This window comes from Lissotriton vulgaris, chromosome 2_1, assembly GCF_964263255.1.
Source record: "Lissotriton vulgaris chromosome 2_1, aLisVul1.2, whole genome shotgun sequence".
Classification (NCBI taxonomy): Eukaryota; Metazoa; Chordata; class Amphibia; order Caudata; family Salamandridae; genus Lissotriton; species Lissotriton vulgaris.
Window position 1 is genome coordinate 266278587 of NC_141687.1, and position 18820 is coordinate 266297406.

General features: G+C 48.4%; 1 protein-coding gene across 2 annotated transcripts in view; it reads left to right on the forward strand.

Annotated features, from left to right (window-relative positions):
* MYO19 (myosin XIX) overlaps window positions 1–18820 on the forward strand; it is a 603741-nt gene that overhangs the window by 448766 nt on the left and 136155 nt on the right. For both annotated transcript variants that reach the window (XM_086954910.1, XM_086954911.1), the window contains one exon: window positions 5378–5547. In XM_086954910.1, the coding sequence (XP_086811036.1) occupies window positions 5378–5547 (170 nt within the window). The remainder of the gene's footprint in view (window positions 1–5377; window positions 5548–18820) is intronic.

Sequence of the window (18820 nt, forward strand, 5' to 3'; positions counted from 1 at the left end):
TATTGCGAACTCTGGGCTTGGATTTTATATGTCCGCAGGAAACTCATATCCCTTGGCAGAAGAGAAGTCTAAATTGTATTCCAGGTTTTACACAAGCAATTTGCTCCTCACAGACCTCTAATACTAGATGGATGGCAATTCATGTATCTAACCGGCTGCCACCTAGTAAACGCACATTATCTGACAAATAGGGCCAGTGGGCAATTGCCTTAATTCCCAGCTTTGGCACACTCTGCACTATCTACGGGTCAAATCTAGACGACTCAGATCTGCTGGCAGAACTAGAAGTAGAGCTCGCCTCGTGGCCTGCCCCACTGATCATATGTGTGGATTTTAACATTCATATTGATGCAAGCGGGTGGGTACCAAGGCAGGAAACCACAAGTTTTTCAAGCAGTACAGGCATTATCCGATAGCCATGGGTTGGTAGACATATGGCCTATTAATAAAATTGGAGACCCAGGATAAACATATTATTCTTGCCCACAAAGAAAATATGTAAGGCTAGATTATTTCTTTATCCCCACGTCACTAGTAAAAAATGCACAGATAAGGAAGCTACCTAAGGTTCTTTCGGACGACAACCCTTTGGTTTTGGATATTGAAATTTCCGGGTACACAAAAGCCGCTGTAAAATGGACCTTTGACAGGAAACTATTATCTACCAACGGCTTTATTGATCATATAAAGTGCTGGACTATCCAGTTTTTTTAAGCTAATAGGTACAGCACCTCAAGGGAAAATGTACTGGACGCTTATAAGGCAGGGCTTAGAGGGGAGGTAATCAGTTTCGTAGGGTTTCATATGAAAGAACAGCAAGAGGCTATCGGTTCACTGTTGCAGGAGCTGGGCAGATATGAGTTAGAACATATGGTAACTATCGCGCAAAAACAGTCTCAGCTGCAATCGGAGGTTGAATTAAAAGTAATCAGTACTAAGGCGAAGATAAATGGGGTCTATTATAAAGTTATAGCAGAAAGGCTCCAAACTGGTCGGCAAGATCATTATGAATATGGCGAAATGACAGGGAAACATCTCGCACTTCGGATTAGACAAAGAGCAGCGGCAAGCTGCATTACGAAGCTGAAAAGGAAGGATGGCACAATCTCTAATGAACCTCAAGAGATAGTGGAAATTTTTCAAGATTTTCATCAAGACCTTTATAAGTCTAGGCTTAGCGCCCCAGTAGCTGTGGGCCCTGGTACCAGAATATTGCCTCTGATTCAAGAGCTAGAGGTAGACATCACATTGAAAGAGGTTAACAAGGTATTATCGTCTATGGCTTCTGGGAAGGCGGCAGGCCCAGACGGGCTACCCATGGAGATCTATAAAGCTCTGCACAGGGAACTTGCCCCTCTCCTGTTGGATCTGTTTTTAGCAGTTCAGCAGAAAGGGATCCCACCTAAATCATGGCAGGAGACTAGTTTAGTCATTTTCTTGAAGAAGGAGAAGGTGACGGAAGACCCAGCCTCCTACAGACCGATTACTCTGATAAATGCTGATGAGCAGCTTTAATCTAAAATCTTAGCGAGGAGGCTAGCTAAGCTAATTGATCCTCTGGTAAGCCCGTGGCAAACCGGTTTTATCCCTGGTAGAGGTACGACCGACCATATCCAAAGGGTAATTTCACTATTTAATATTGCAGAGATCTCAGGGCAACAGATGTCATTAATACTATTGGATGCCCAAAAAGCATTCGATCAAGTGGAGTGGGGTTATCTGTGGCAGAACTTAAGGTCAAATGGTTTTGGACCACGTATGCTTACAGCCCTAAGAGCTATATATGTTCAATCATGTGCAAAAATACAATTGATGGGGCGGCAGTCGGGGCAGGTGAAGATCGCAAGGGGGACAAGGCAGGGTTGCCCATGCTCCCCTATCCTTTTTGCATTATACATAGATCCGTTTGTCAGAGCGATTTTAAATGATCCTGTAATTAAGCCAGTAGTCGTCAGGGGGTACAGCACTAAGGTTCTAGCCTACGCAGATGACATCACGGTTGTCACCCCTGACCCCCAGGTGGCGATAGGTAGAATCGAAAACCTCGCTAGGGAGTTTTGGGAGGAATCTGGGTATGGGCTAAATGCCTATAAAACTAAGATTGTTTGCTCTAAGTCAGTTACCTGGCAGGATTCTAGGAGGACAGAGGTAGCTACCTACTTAGGGATCTCGATTGCAGCTGATGTCGATACAATCTGGAATATTAACGCAGACCCTCTTATCAGTAAAATAGGTGTTGACTTAAAAAGAATGGACAACCTACATTTATCTATCATTGGTAGGGCAAACGTTATAAAAATGACTATGTTCCCGAAAATATTATATTTGTTCTGTTGTATACCACTGTATACTCCTAATCCCTTTTTTTTTTTTTTTTTTTTAAAGTGAGGCGATTTTTTTCGCAGTTTATCTGGGGATACAAGAAAGTTAGGAGATCTTTGAAATTAATGTCCATTCCACAAAACCGAGGGGGGTTGCTTGTCCCAAATATTTTATATTATTACTGGGCTTTTATGTTTCAACAGATGACTATATTATTTAGACCAAAGCCAATAATATCAGATGTGGAGATACTACCATCCATCTTTGAATTGGCTCTGGGCAATCACGCACCAGGGTTATTACTCAGACAATTGGAGAGTAGTTATTACAAGAAGACTCGATTTAAACCTCTTAGAGCAGCCTGGAGTGTGTGGCAGAGAACCAGTAAACTATTAAAAATTCCGAAAATCCATCGCTACCTGCTACTATGGTGCTCATCTTTCTTTCCAGATTTCCTGTTTGATAAAATTGGTAGCAAGTGGGAACAGGCGGGAATTAACTTTGTTGGAGACATTGTTAACTCATTTGGCATCATGACATTTGTAGAGATTCAGGACCGATTCGGGATAGATCCCCGAAGTTTATTTAAATATTTACAGGTTAGGGAAACAACTAAATTAGTCACTTCACACCTTACCACCCAGTCTTGCTTCCCACTTTTAGAAATCCTAGTTCGTAAACAACCTCAAGTGAAGGAAGTATATGCTGATTTAAGCTAGCAGCGACGATATAGTCAAAATAGAAAGTGGGTGGGCATTGAAACTAGGAAATCAAGATGTGGATTTATATAGGTCCTTAGAATTGTCTAAGAAGGTTCTTTTATCTGCCAACCTAAAGGCTCAACATTTTAAAACAATATTTAGATTATATTTCACACCAGCTAAACTTTGGGCATGGGGGAAAAGGGAGTCCAATGAATGCCCAAGATGTAGTCAAGGTCCGGCTGATATGGTCCATATGTTTGCGGAGTGCTGCGAATTGGGCATGGTAAAGCAGGGGATCGATACCTTCCTGTATAAGGCTATAGGGTGAGCGGACTTATGAACTCCAACTTTAATTCTTTTTGGTTGGGATGAGTCCTTGCAGCTAGAAAAATCACAAGTCAATTTTTGTTTCATGGTGACAGCAACTCTACGCATATTGATTGCCTCGAAGTGGAAGGACGAGGATCCCCCGACTTTTCAGGCTTGGTATGCCAGAGTGTTCCATATATTTAACCTGGAGATGGCACTATATAAGTGCAAGTGAAGCAGAGCCAGGAAAAAATGGCTGCAAATTTGGGGGCCTCTGGTGGAGAAGCAAGGACAGGGGTGATCTTTTGTCATCTAGCTTAAAAAATGTTTGATATAATATTTGTTGTCCCTGTTCTTCGGATAGGCTGTACCTAGTGGCTCCTTCTAGCCACGTCCATCCTAGGCATATCCGGAGTTTATTAGTTTTTTTTTTCTTCTTCCCTTTCTCTTTTTACCATGATTTCTTTTTTTTGTCTATTTTTTTTTCTTTTGCGATTTGCTTTTCTCTTTGTATCAGTCATTGTACTTTGTCGTATGACTATATTTCTTTGGAATCAGTGTAACTTTCCTGAAATTCAATAAATAAAAAAGAACGACTATGGAACTAGCTGCTCAAATTGTACACATTTTCAATCTCTTTATGATTCTTGTGGTTCTGGGGGTACTGAGAACATTGTTGATGGTATACAGCACCTCCTCAATGCTGAAGGTCTAATCACTTGAGGTGTCTGATCTCAGCAACAGGGTTGTGTTTTGGTATCTTTATTTCTTGGATAAGCGATGAGTTTAATTCCATGGTGTGTCAAAAAGATCTTCAGCGTTGGTTTCACAAGACCTGGGAGCAATGCTTTGTGATTTTGGAGGGGCTCTGCATTACACAGTTTTGCATATTAAAAAATATGTATCTTGACAAACATTGCTTGGTATATGAAGCATTGTAGTCCCTCTTGGAAGAACTTTGTGAAATGTTAGTATATATCAGGTGTCTCTCTAATGTCAGCCTTTGAAAAGAGGGAGATGACAAACTTGGTCTATGTACTCAACAGCAAAGCACTTGACATTGGTGGTCTGGATGTTGTGTGCATGCTTGATGGAGACACCCACCACATTGAGTGCTTTGATATTAAGTGAGTCCTTCTTTTAACATCCAATGCTTCTAGATGATGCGGACTACAAAACTTCCAGTGATCTTGGCCTTTCCAAAGTTGGAAACTTCACTGTCATGCTTTTGGCATAGCATTACTGACGTTTTCCTTTGCACTGTTTCCTAGATCCAGGCTGGACAGGGTCTCCGGTACTCTCAGAAACACTGATGTGGAAACATCAGCTCCTGTAGTTTCTAAAATGTGCCTTGTTTCCGAGGTGAATACCTTCCTGATATCGTCTTGAACATTTTATCACATATGGGTCATTCCTGAACAGTGTGACAGGCAGGCCAACACACGTTAGTTATGTTCTGAACTGCCAGGCAAAAACCACCCCATGCATGTTTTATTCAGTGGAGCTAAAACTTTAAAAATAAAAATATGTCTCGGAGAAAAATTTCAGAAAAAGACTTCTAACTTGAGAAAAGCTGACCCATGGTTTGGTGTTCACGTATCCTATCTGCTTTGTGCTGTAAAACTTAATTGGCATTCAACTGCCAAGGCTGTGGTCTCTGGTTTAGAAATGTCAGTCTAGGGTTTAAGAGCACTGTGCACCATTTGTTTTGATAGTATTACAATTTAATATTATATTTAATTTGTGCTTAAAGGGCAATCTGAGGTGTTTATGCCCAGGCATTGCTTCCACAATACTAGATAAATCGCCAATTAAGTAGTGAGAGGACCTTTCAAAGTTGTGCTTACTATCAACTGGAAACCAGTCGAGAGTCAATGGTCATAGCTTCCCTGTTCAACTATCAATGCTGCGACTTGAGTCTGTTTCTGGATGTTGTCGGTGGCCAAGTCAAATGGTAGGAAGTTTGAATGTTTCCATGCCAAAAATCTGTTCTTGAGTTTGCACACTATCTTTTCAATGTAACAATGTATTTTGTTTGACAGTTTCAGAGGCAGAGGATAATTGTGGAAATGTATACATTGTTCATGACATCCTTGAAAAAGTGTTGTCTGCGCACAGTGGCTTCTCCTCATTCCACAATAAAGCAGAGACAAAATCTAGCAACATGTTGGTGCACTGCGGAAAAACCAAAGTATTCATGACTCATAATATGGTATGTATATATCGTATATCCGTCTCTGGTCAGTTCTTTGTAACAGGAATTGAAAAATAGTTGAGTGGAGACTAATATAATTAGGGAAGATCAGTAGTTCATATTTATGTATTGCACCTTTGTTTTTCCATGGGATTACATGCATGTTAATGCGAACACAGTTATGGTAGGTCTTAGTATGTTGTACATTCTAACAATTAAGAATATCACTGGTCTTTTCCAAGAAAAAAAAGGTTTTTAGCAGAATTAATGTTCTGTTTGCTCTTACATTTCACATGCCTTATAGGCCAAGTTATTTAAGTGCTTCAATCTGAAAAGGTTCATTCTGTTTTTTTAACGGGGAGGTTTTTTCTGCTGTTCTCAAGAGTTTGAAGATGTGCGCAAGTAATGGACTTTATGGTGGCATAGCGGGAGACCATATTCTCTGGAAGAGGAAGAAAGTGTTTTACTCATAAAAAGCACTGGCTTTATTTGTGGCTCCTTCTCCCCTTCATATTGCAGATAGGGCATCTTTATTTATAGCCCAGAAAATACACTGCGTGTGTGCTCAAATTGATTCTATCTGCACAGGAGAGGGTGCATTTGTTCTATCAGAATTTCACCTTTTGAAGCGCTAGTCAAGTGAGAGTTAAGTAAGGGGACACCAGCTTTCTGTGACCTTTTTCTTCATTATTCTATTTGTCAGTCTACTGAAGACCTTGGCAAATCTACGTGGAGAGGATACCTCTGTGTGCACTGCAGACAATGGTCAAATCTGTTTTCTGTGTCCCATACCCTTAAGAGAAAGCCTTCTCCATGCTTTTCATAACAGCGGTCATGATGTATGAAGGCCCAGATTAGCTGTAATTGAGCCTGTGCTGGTAGACTGTGATAGATCTGAAGAAGCAGAATTTAACCTGTGGGGCATGAGGCGGGGAGGATTATGACTCACCTACCACTCTGGGTAGGATGGTCATATTAAAAAAAAAAATCCTGGGACAGACTAGACACATGCAAATCGGAATATAATTTGATCTCACCTAGGAGAATAGCACTAAAAGGACAACATTGTGCAGAATCATAGTACTTTGAGATAATGAGGAATTCTAATAACACAAAGCCACCAAAATAATGTTATGTACTATTCACTTTTAGGTTTAAAGTATTTTGTTGAAGCAGGGTAAGGAAGGAAACAACAGAACTACATAAAAATTAAGAAAACCACAGGTGCCCTCAAAATCAGTGCGTATGGTACATTAGATACATCAAAGCAGTCCTTTCGCCACAGTGGGCACCATCATGCTTGGAAACATAGCTCGCGCACCTGTGGATGGAGAAAAAAAAGAAAAAAGGGGGGGGGGAAGGGAAGGAAAGGGAAAAGAGGAAAAAGATAAAGGGTGGGGGAAACAACCCTCCCCATTTCCTACCCAACCAACTACCCCCCAACTCCCACACCCCGTCCCCACCCCCTGTACTGTGCCGTCAACCACTCGCTCTCCCCTCGTAGCAGCCTATCGTTTGCCCCCACTACCAGATGCCGGCTCAGACCAGTCAATTAGGCGGGTCCGGCGGCGCCGTCAGCCGCAACAGTCTAAGATACCTAGGGCAGGTGATTTCTTTGAATTCAGAGCATAACAGATTATGGAAAGGTGCCCACAGTTCCTCAAAAGTATCTACGTCTCCTGCCACCACTAGGGACAGCTTCTCCATTCCAAGGACATGCCACAATCTGTGCAGCCAGCCGACAACAGCGGGGAGCGTAGTGGAGCGCCAGTGTATAAGTATGTTCTGTACAGCTGACCCCAAGGCTATCGCTATCTGTCTACCCCTTTTAGATCTGAGAGGGTACATCAATCCATTCGGCAATCCTAATAGGACATAGGCAGGGAAGCGGGGTAGCTCTATCCCGAAACATTTGTCAACCTCATTGAGGACCTCCTCCCAGTAAGGAGCCAAAAGGGGACAGTCCCACAAGATATGAGTAAGCGTGCCTTTCTGACCACAGTTACGCCAGCACGTCCCAGGTATTGAGCGATCCATCTCATGTAGTTTCTCAGGAGTGCGATACCAATAGGTTGAAATCTTGGTGAAGGTCTCCGTGAGCCCCGTGTGATAGGCAGAGTGGCGCGCCCGATAGGAGATGTGGTCCCATTCAGTATGACTCAGCACTCGACCAAGCTCCCGCTCCCAGCGCTCCCTACCTGGGTTGTGGACATGAAAGGGGGGGGGGGGGCTGCAGCATCTTATACAAATCGGAGATGAGCTTAGCGTCCGACGAGCGCGTGACTAGCCAGCGCTCGTACGCTGTGATCTCCCGGTCTGCCGTCGCGCGCACTTGAGGCTGTAGCGCCCAGTGGCGCGCCTGCATATACCGCATGCGTTCCGTCTCGGGGAGGCCATAATCCCGACGCAAGTCCTGGAAGGGGACGACACCCTCTGGGCCATATAGATGATACTAGGTGCAGCAACGGGCCGCCCGCCAGTGATCGTAGGCGCCAGGCTCCATACCCGGGCCAAAGTCCGGATTTCCAATCAGCGGCGTAAAGGGGGAGGGAAAGGTAGTGAGTTCATGCCTAGTAGCCACTGAGTCCCACACACGAAGCGGGACCCGCGTCACAAAAGAGGCATAAAGGTTAGGGGGCCGATGGGCCCGTCTCAGGAAAGGCACCTCTTGCAGCGTTCTGCCTGCTACCGCCTGGTCCTGAAACAGCCAGTGTTTATCCGACTCCCACCGGCTCCACTCCACCAAATAGCGCAATTGGGCGGCCTGGAAATATTTCTGCAAGTCTGGTATCCCTAGTCCTCCAGACTCGGGCGCCAGCGTAGCTATGGTCCGTTTGATCCTAGGCCTACGGCCCTGCCACACAAAACGTGCGATGGCCGATTGAGTCTCCGCGAGCCATCCTTTGGGGGGCTGTAGCGGGAGCGCCCTAAACAGGTATAGCACCTGAGGTAGAAGGGTCATCTTCACTGCGGCCACCCTGCCCAGCAGCGACAACGTGCCCTTGTCCCATCGGGCCAAATCAAGGCTGTGTAATTGGCCGTGACCATCGCGGGGAGTGAGGGTGCCAAGAGGATCCCCAGATATGGTATCCGGTCCCCAGACCAGCTCAGAGGGAAAAGCCTCTGCAGTTCAGCTCTGGTGGTGCTAGTCAGCGAGATATCGAGGGCAGCAGACTTCCAGAGGTTCACTTTGAAACCCGCCAGCATGGCAAAGAGGTCTAGTTCCGCGATACATGCAGGCAGGGACCTCCGCGGGTCATCGAGCGTCAAAATGACGTCATCCGCGTAGAGGCTAAGGGCATGGTGAAACTCTCCCATCCTGACCCCTGTGATATCGGGGCTCTGGCGGACCCTTTGAGCAACCGGCTCCAAATAAAGAGCGAAGAGCAGAGGGGACAGTGGGCATCCCTGTCGCGTGCCACGTTCTATTGGAAAGTGTCGAGAGCTGCACTCATTCACCCGGACCACCGCGGATGGAAAACGGTGGCAGTTGAAAATCAGGTGCCGGAACTTCTCACCGACCCCAAACTTGCCCAGGACCTTCTCTAGATAGGGCCAATGTACCCTGTCAAACGCCTTTTCCGCGTCAATGGAGAGGAGCATGCGTTCCCCGGGAATCCTGGAGGCCTTCTCAAGAAATTCGTGTTGTCCACTGTCTGCCTGCCTGGCACGAAACCGGCCTGATCCGGGTTGACCATGCCCGGGAGATGAAGTGCCAGACGTGCTGCAAGTATGCTAGTGAAAACCTTCAGGTCCGTGTTCAGTAGCGAGATAGGGCCGTAGGACCCGCAGGCAGTCCGGTCCTTGCCCGGTTTCGGGATCACGGAGACCGTGGCCTGGAGAAATTTGGGGGGTATGGCACCCGGCTCCGAAAATGTATTGAAGAGATGCGTCAATAGAGGCGCAAGTTCCTGACAGAAGGTCTTATAAAGAAGAGGGATGAAGCCATCCGGTCCCGGGGCCTTACCCGTCTTAAGCCGGGAGATCGCCGTAACCACCTCCTCGATCCGAATCTCCCGCTCCAGATACTGAGCCTGATCAGGCGTCAACGACGGGAGCGACACCGATTCCAGATAGTCCGCCTCCGCCCGTGCGGAGGGGGCCTCGCCAGTGTAGAGGTCAGCGTAAAAGTTACGGAAAACGTCCGCAATCTGCTCGTCCTCCGTGACTGACCCCCCGGTAGGAGTAATCAGCTCTTTCACCCGGTGCTGTTGGTGTTGCACCCTGAGCTTGTGCGCCAAGAGCCGGCCGCACCTGTCTCCACCGGTGTAATACTTGTGCTTCAGGCGAAGCACCGCGTACTCCGCCCGGTCTGTGTCGAGAGCAGACAAGAGTTTCCTGGCGGCCTTCAATTGCCTCCAGACTCTGGGGGCGCCCGTTCTGTGATGTACCTGTTCCAGCTCCCGCACCTGCCTAGTAAGCTCGTCCCTCTTGAGCTGGCGATCCTTATTCTCCGCCGAGGAGATAGCGATAAATTCGCCCCGGAGCACAGCCTTTAGGGCAGCCCATTGCGTCGCGCGGGTGGTGTCGTCGTTGTCGTTTACTCGCTGGAAGTCCGTTATGGCCGCGCGAATCTGTTGCACCGTCGATCGCCTATGCAGCAGCGTGTCCCGAAGACGCCAGACCCTTCTCGGACTAGCCACCGGGGGTAGACAGAAGGTACCCTCCACCGGCGCATGGTCGGAGAGAGAGAGGACCCCCATGTCGGCATTCGAGGCTAGTGCGAACATCGGCCCGTCACTAGAAGATGATCCAGTCTCGCGTAGGACTTGTGTGCATGAGAGAAATTAGAATATGCGCGAGTCGCGGGGTGGAGGCGGCGCCACATGTCGTGCATATCGAGCTCCTCCAGTCTGGTACGAACCGAGCCCGAAAGCTCTCCCAACTGGTGGCGCCGTTGCACAGACCTGTCCAGAGTCGCATCAAAGACCAAATTCTGATCTCCCCCTAGCACTATGTGCCTATCAGAGGTGGATGCCACGTCTTCCAATGCCCTGTGCAAAAATTGGTCTTGATGGTCATTGGGGCCGTATATGGAGCCTACAGTCAACACCAAGCCCCCCACCTTGATCCTATATGCCAGAAGTCTCCCCTTCTGTTCCGCCACCTTCTGCAAAACCTCCCCTCTGAACCCTCTAGAGAACAAGAGCGCCACACCTGCCGTTTTAGAAGCACTGGAGGAAAAGAGTTGCGTGGGGAACTTGGGGGTGCGCATTCTGGGACAATCCTTGGCCAGCAGATGGGTCTCCTGCAGCAGGCAGATGTCGGCCTGAGAGTTCTCCAACAGAGACAGGACGGCCCGTCTTTTAACCGGGTTATTCAGTCCCTTCACATTCAGAGTAACAACTTTAAGGGCCATCAAGGAGGGGAACCCCAGAAACGCACATGAAGGCGTGCAAGGCCCAGCGGGCGAAACACAGAGGCCACAACAAAAAACCTCAACTCACAGCGAAGGCAAACATCTCTACGGCACAGTACAGTCCCCGAACCCCAAAACCCCCCAACTAAGTGAACCCCCCCCCTTCCCCCGGAACTTCGCACACCCAGCTCCACACTGCCCCCAACTCCCATCTCTCCAACAGACCCCCCAACTCAAAACTGTCCCCTGCAACTCCCCTTCCCACCCCCCGCTTCTCAAACAATTCAAAAAAGTAATTGTCCCAGTCCGGTCCTTATCGGACAAGGCCGTGGAAAGTCGAATGAGTGGACGTCCAGCCACCACCACCAGCACCCTACCCCCAGAACCCCCGCACCTGCAATGATGAAAAGCTAATGTAGACTCCCCCCGGAGTAAGTTCAGGCCGTCAAGGCCACATCACTGTTCGCTGTCGCCCTGGAGGCCTCCTGGATAGCGCTCGACATGTCCGCCCGAATCGTGGGCGAGTCAGGCCGCTCAGGCGGTGGGGAGCGCCTCTCCCCGATCTGCTGCCAGCCGTCTAGAGTGCTTCGCCTGCGGCGCGGGCCGGGGTGTCTGCATCCGAAGCCGTGATTCCCAATACTGCGCAGACATCCTGGAGGGACCGAAGCTGGTGCAATGTCCCATTCCACCGGAAGATCAAGCGGAAGGGGTGCCCCCAAGAATACTGCGTTTCATGCTCCCGAATGAAGTCCGTGGCAATTTCCTCTTCTGCAGCGTGACCGTAGATAAGTCTTGATAGAGAGCCACCGGGTGATCTCTGAAGCGGAAAGGCTGCTGCCGCCGCGCCTCGCGGAGAATCCGCTCCTTCAGGGGGAAGTCCGGCAGAAAGGCCAAAATGTCCGGGGGGGGCGCCGAGGCTCTGCGAGGGCGGCCCACCCTGTGCGCCCTGTCGATACGGACTTGAAAGTCCTCTGACTCCCCCAAGATTGCGCGTAAGAGGGCCCCCAGGTAGGCGGCCACGTCGTCACCTTCCTCGTTGGACGGGACGCCCCGGACCCTGATGTTGTTCCGCCTGGACCGGTTTTCGAGGTCTTCGGCGTGGGTCTGCAGCTCAATCTGTTGCTCCCGCAGCCGCAGGACCTCCTGCTGCAGGTGGGTGATCTCTTCATCTCGAGAGTGACCAGCCTCCTCCACAGTGTTAACTCGCTCCCCCAGGGAGTCCACTTCCCTCCGGACTTCCCGGACCTCTCCGGCCACCTCCTGCTTCGAAGTCTGAAAATCCTCTCTCAGGGAGCTAAACAGCGACTCCAGGAACGATTGAGTAACTGGGGGCTCCCCGCCGTCAGCGCCTCTGGAATGGGCCGGGGAGCTCGGGGCGGCCTGGCTCCCCCCCGCTGCGCAGGGCACCGCGTCCCAGCATGTCCGGCAAAGTCCGGTCGCCTCTCCTCTGACCCCTGGCGTTCGACATCTTGGCGAGGCGGGAGTCACCGATGGTCGCAGCTCGGCGAAGAGGCGCCTAAGGTCAGGGCAGCCGAGCAGCAGAAGCCGGCCGGGCACTCAATCGCCGGTCAGGAAGCACTGCAGCGCAGGGGCCCCGATCAAGGCTGGACGGCCGGTCCGAGGTCTCCAAAATGGCCGCCCGTTACAGTCAATGGGGCCAACGCCCAGGGAACGAGGCCGAACTCCGTCACGGGTCCTCATGCGATACACACAGTCGAAGGGCAGGCCCGCAGGGTGAGAGGCAACTAGAGTCAGCTCGCCTGGATGTGCAAATACTCCGGAAGCGCTTCTCTACTCCGCCACGGCCAGGGGTGGGCCGGAGCAGCCACGTGGAGTAGGCCTGCTCGAGCCCCGGTCTCGCGTAGTCGTCGTAGGCCGGCTACGCCTCTGTCGTCTTCCGTTCCGCTCCGCCGGCGGAGGCCGTCTCGGCACCCCCTCAGTCGCTGCGGCGCAGGTACGCCGGCAGGCCACTCGCATTCGCTGGATCACGCCGCCGGGACCCCAAGCCTGAAGGTCTCGCGGCTCTCGGGCCTCCCACAGGCTGATCAGTGGGCACCGTCTCAGTCGGTTGCCGAGCGGAATCACCACCGCGGTGGGACATCTGGGGCTTCCCGACTGCTCTACACCACCACGCGGATCACCAGGTGTGGTTACCGCTCGATCCGGGGGAGATCAGCGGTAGTAAACGGTGCAGGGTTTCCAGGGGCCCGGGAGCTCACGGCAAGTGCGTCCTCTCAGCCCGCCATCTTGGCCACGCCCCTTCAATGGTTTCTACTACTCACTTTTAAACCTAATACCAAGATACCCAATTCTCAAGTAACAATCACACACAGACAATGAAATGCACGTTTTGTGATAGATTTTAAACTTCAGCACATACACATAGAAATGACTAGCTCGTTGATGATTGTGAACCTGGGCGGAGGGGAGGTCAGCAACACCACAAATATTTGAGGACAGGATCAATACTGGTTTAACTCCAATCCTAGACAATTTGGGGAAAACACTTTTGGGACACCCGAAAACACATTTTAATTGTGTTTTGTGTGACTAAAGATGGAACAGTAGATTACCTTGTTCTTGAATATTTAGTGGAGTTTTCAATGTCTTCCATCTGCTTTCAAGAGGAAGCATATAAATAAGGCTGTTGGTATGTGCTGCAGAGATAACCGAGAGTGGGTAGAATAAGTCTGGCTTCGTTTTCTGCATGTTTTGGAACATGCATGATATGCACGCAAGTTCACTTGAATTTCTTGCATTCCCTCAGTTTCTGGCAAACAGGCCGATAATACAGTCCTCTTGAAAGATGGTTCTATCCGCAGATTCCTTACCTTTAGAGTGTCCCAAGGCTCCAGACTGGATCTGGATTTTCAACAGTAATTGCTTCTGCATGCAGCTAAGTGGCACTATTGGACTCTGACTACTTACAACATCATGCAAAGTGATGGTGCGGAGTTGAATATAGGTACCACATGCTGATGTCAGTTCCTTCCTTTACATACTATTCGAATCACACTTTTTCTGAGACTAAATTAGAATCTCTTCCAAGATCACCACAGAGGAAAGTGCCACCTTTGCAGTTGTTCATCGGGAAGCAGAAGTACATGATTTACAAGTGCCAACTATTGAGACAGAAGCAGATTTGTTTAAAGAAATCTTATAATGTGGGGCTGTCTTGTTGGAGCACTTGCTTCCATTCAAAAAGGACCTAACAGACACGTTGATGAGCGCTTGGCCAAAGTTGTGTTTTGCTCCCCCAGTCATTCGCCAGTGGCTAGATGGCATAGGCCAGTCTCTGGAAACCAAGCCTTTCTCACCAAGTATCTGACCCCAGAAACGTTGGTGGTACAAGTGTCCATGAGCAAGGTTGATCCAAACACACTCCCTTTTGCATCGCCAGATAAGGAGTTGAAGTGTATCACAGCATTCAGCAAAAGAGTATTTTATTCTGCCAGCTTGGCCTTTTGGTTCTTAAATGCTGTTTGTCTCTTGCACCGTTATACACAAGCCCATTGGGACATGACCAGAGATGTCATGTTGCAATCTGCGACAAGTTTAGAAAAGCCCTTGCCTAAATATGTTTCATGGCTTCAAGTTTGTGATCAGGCTTAATGCCTGGATTGTGAGCTGCGGGTTTCTCCTGTGACGTTCAGACTTGATGGATTTAGACTCCGGAGAAAGGCCGTCTCAGTAATGGAATGTTTTGCAGGCAGTTGCTTTATGGCCTACTCCTTATGCTTGCTTTCACTGTCTAGTCACTTTGGCCCAAAATACAGAAAATTCAGGGGCTTCTTGCGGGGTCAAGCCTATTGTCAATGGCAGCCCTTCCAGCCAGTTCAGCCACCGACCCAAACTTTTAGTGGCTTTAGAGGACGCAATGGGAGCCAAGGTCTTGGACACACCTAAAGGAAGCATTCTTCTACATCCTTTTCACCCACCGCATAACTTCCAAACCACTTCGATTACTGCATCCAAGACTATGCACAGCCAGTAGAGGGCAGGTTCTTTTTTTCATACACAAGTGGAAATCTATGACTTTTAATTGCCGGATGCTGTAAATTATTAAAAACAAATGTTGTTCACATCATCCCCCCATTGTATCTGACCTGAGTCCAGGCAACCCTTATTGCATTACAGAGGCAAAAATTATAACACTTAAAGCTCTCTATTGTGGTAGTGGGTGTGAGCTGTTTAGGCTGATCAGAGGGTCGTGCTAAGCATGTATTACACACGCAAAGGCAGCAAGTGAGACACGCACTCAATAAAGAAATCCGACACCAATTTATAAAAATAACACAGATTTCTATACAAATTTAGACACCAAGATCATTGGGATTGACCAAGTACTTTTCCAGTTATTATTTTTTACAGGTTTCAAAAGTTCACAATTTCTGGGACATTAATGTTATCCTATGGGTAAAAACATGTACTGCTTTAGGGCGCTTGTCAGTGCCTTACGGGAGTCTTCTCACCTTGGGAGACACTGGGGTGGCTGGGTGCATATGTGTGTTTTGTCGTCGGGTACCCCGTTTATGTATACGTGGATCGAGGAGGCTGCAAGCTAGGCCCCTGCGGGAGGAGAGCACGGGCGGAGGGCTAGTCCGGATGAACCCAGAGGAGGGCTGAAGTCTTGTGGGGCTTGTCTAGACAGGGACACCGTTGGTCTAATCAAACTCTGGCTGGGGGGCTCGTGTGCAGTGGAGCTTTATCCTACAGAGTCACGCTGCTGAAGACACTTGCGGTAATTAGTCCTTGCAAAAAGAGGCTGCAGGTGGCGACTGGCAGTCCAGTCTGGCCAAACCCAAGGGTTGGCTCAGCTTTTGAGGGTCTCAGTACCCCGTTGGCACCATTACCTCCCTTGGACTCAGGCTGTGCGGTGTGGTTGCAGAGATACTTTGAGGTGTCGGTTGGCTGCGGTCAGAGGCTCACTCTTTGTCATGGGTCTTAAGTAATGAGGCAAACAGGACAGCTAGGCGACTCAAGTTGGGTGTCACTGTCCCTAACGTGGGTCTCACTGTCCCTTGACGCGCAGGTCGGTCTTCCTCAAAGTTAGTATCCGGTCTGGACACAACAAGCCGCCTTCTTTTTTTTTTTTTTTTTTTTTTTTTTGTATGTTCTTATATAGCGCTCGAATCACCCGGAGGCATCTCGGCGCTTGCCTTGGGAACCCGTCCTGGCTTTTCCCTGTGAGATAGCCCCTACCGGGCATCCCCAAGGTGAAAGCCAGGCATCCCGCCGCGGGGGGCCGTTGTGGAGATTAAGCAATTAAGCAAGCTTAATGCCCAGAGTTGCAGAGTGTGAACCCATGATTAGGTCAGGCACCGAAGCGAGAATTATCGAGTCCGTGGACATTTGAGCTCAAGACCCTGCCGCGTCGGGAATTGAACCCTGGTCCCAGGTCTGACCTCTGCTTCGGGGTCTGCCTGCTCTAACCAGTGAGCCACACTTCTCCACATTGATGCAAGGAGTCCTGTAACCTGAGTATTGGTGCTATGCGGCTCCAGCCTGTCCTGGCGTCCCCACACTTGGAGGGAGGACAGATCTTACCTGTAGTGGGGACCGCAACCTCTTTGTGGGAAGCTGCAGCTTCAGTAGTCACAATAAGCGGCAGGAATGATGAACCGGACCTTGCTTCTTCAGTGCCTATGGCTGTAGAGGAGTAACTCCAATACTCAAGGGAGTTCTTTGGCGATTTGACATACACTGGCAGACCTCCAGGTTTCTTGGAGTTTGCACAGTCGCAGGACAAATTTCACCGCGATTATCGGTGGCAGCAGGCAGGCTTGCAGGGTTGGTGCCAAGTCAGTAGTTGCTCCTTTATTCTTATGTGAGCACTCTTCTTGGTCCACTCCTTCTTTGTGTCCTTCGAACGGTCCTGGCATCAGGGTTGCCACCTAAATACTGTATTTAGATGCGTTACAGGGAGTGTCCAGTAGTAACCAATGAGCTACCTATCTTTAGGGTGACTACAAACTCTATTTGTGTGGGAAGTGGACATAACCCTAACCCAAAAACCAAGATGGTGGAATTGTCATAGTCATGTGCACTTCAGGTAGCCCACCATAGGGGTGGTCCTAGCCTGAGGGTGAATACACCTCCTTCACCTATTTCACTCCGAGCGCACAGTGTCTTCTATGGAGCGCGCACACACTCAACCCATCCCCTGAGACAAGTGTTCATGTTAATCGCAGCGCCCTTATGAAGGGTGCTGTGATCAACATGAATAATTTTTTAAAAGCAGGTAATCGGCCCCCAGCTACACTTTATTAAGGAAGGGCATGCAGTAAGACTAAAAGCATGACGTGCTTTCACAATCACTAACATACATTAGTGATTGTGAAAGCACACGTCCTGCTTTTAGGCTTGCTGCATGCCTTTTGTTGATAGAGCGCGGCTGCTGGCAGATTGTGTGCCTTTTTGAAAGTTTTCATTTTAAATGCAGCCTGTATATTAATATGTCGGGTGCTGCAACTAACATGAAAACTTTAAGAAAAGAAATGCAATCTGCGGCGCTCTAGTAACAAAAGGCATGCAGCAAGCCTAAAAACACGACGTGTGCTTTCACAATCATTAATATATGTTAGTGATTGTGCAAGCGCACGTCCTGCTTCTGGACTTGCTGCGTGCCTTTTGTTGGTAGAGCGTGGCTGTGGGCAGATTGTGTGCATTTTTTTTAAGTATTCAAGTTAATTGCAGTGCCTGTCATACCTATACACGGTGCTGCAATTAACATGTATACTTTTAAAAATGCACACAATCTGCCCGCAGCCACGCTCTATTCACAAAAGTCATGCAGCAAGCCCTTTAAGTGGGCCGGGTCCTGCTGGTGCTCAGCACCTGTAGTTCTTAAAAGCAGGTGCAGACGGGTCCCTATCGGGCTCTTCATTTTTGCCCTCAACCTCAGGGTAAAGCTCAACTCTGCAGCAGTGCAACTGCTCAAAGTCTTTGGTGTAACTTCAAAGAGACTTGTTATAGTTCTTTCACCGCTTCATCATTTCAGAACTGATGCATTTTCAATATTAGATTCAACAAAGCTGTAGTTGTTGCTTATTTGTCTTATTTTATCTTATGCCCCTAACAACCATTGACAAAGCGAATAGTCCTGGCTTGTTGTATGTATATTGTTACCAGTTGTATTATATATCCAAAAAAAAGGCATGTTTTACGTAGACTACGGATGGTGCATTACAAGAGTTATTCCTACAGAAACAAATAAAGCATTTCAGAAGGGACGGATTGAGATCTAAAGTAAAAAAGAATGGCGAATTAACAAAAGGTACTTCAGTAAAGCATTAGTACATTGATCTCTATTTTGGATGTTCTGATGCCTGACTCTCCCCCAGCAACACATACACACAAGTTTATCAGGAGGGATTGCCTCTCTATGATAAAATATCTGCACCATCACACTCCTTGCCTCAGGTCCCCTTTGTACGTTTGTATCCCTTAGAACGTACCTGTTCTTTCTGCATTCCGTTCTCATGGATAGGAATCAATGGGAGATGGTGACTGAGTTGATGGTGGGCGAGTTGTCTGTAAAAGCCTACTGTCTGGGTGCCCAGTGTAGCTATCATTTGGGTAACTGGTGGAATGGTACCAGCATAGAGGGGTAACAGTGGCTCTTTGCACGCTTGTCTGACAAAATTGCCAGAGCTGATTTGGGTTTCCAGTCCGGCCCTGCCTTCCCCATCAAGCACTGAGAGGGAGGGGTCCCAGCGTAAGTATAACAATGAACATACAATTTGAAAAGAGTTCAAAGAAACAATGAATGAATCCGCATTGTTTTTATTCACAATTGGAATAGGTATATTAAATATAGTATCAATTGATTTACATATTATAATCGGTTGTACAGTGCCCCAAGGGGAGGAGGAGGTGATTAGGTGAGGATAGTGTGGTAAAGGGAATTGGGACAGTAAAATCAACCAAGTA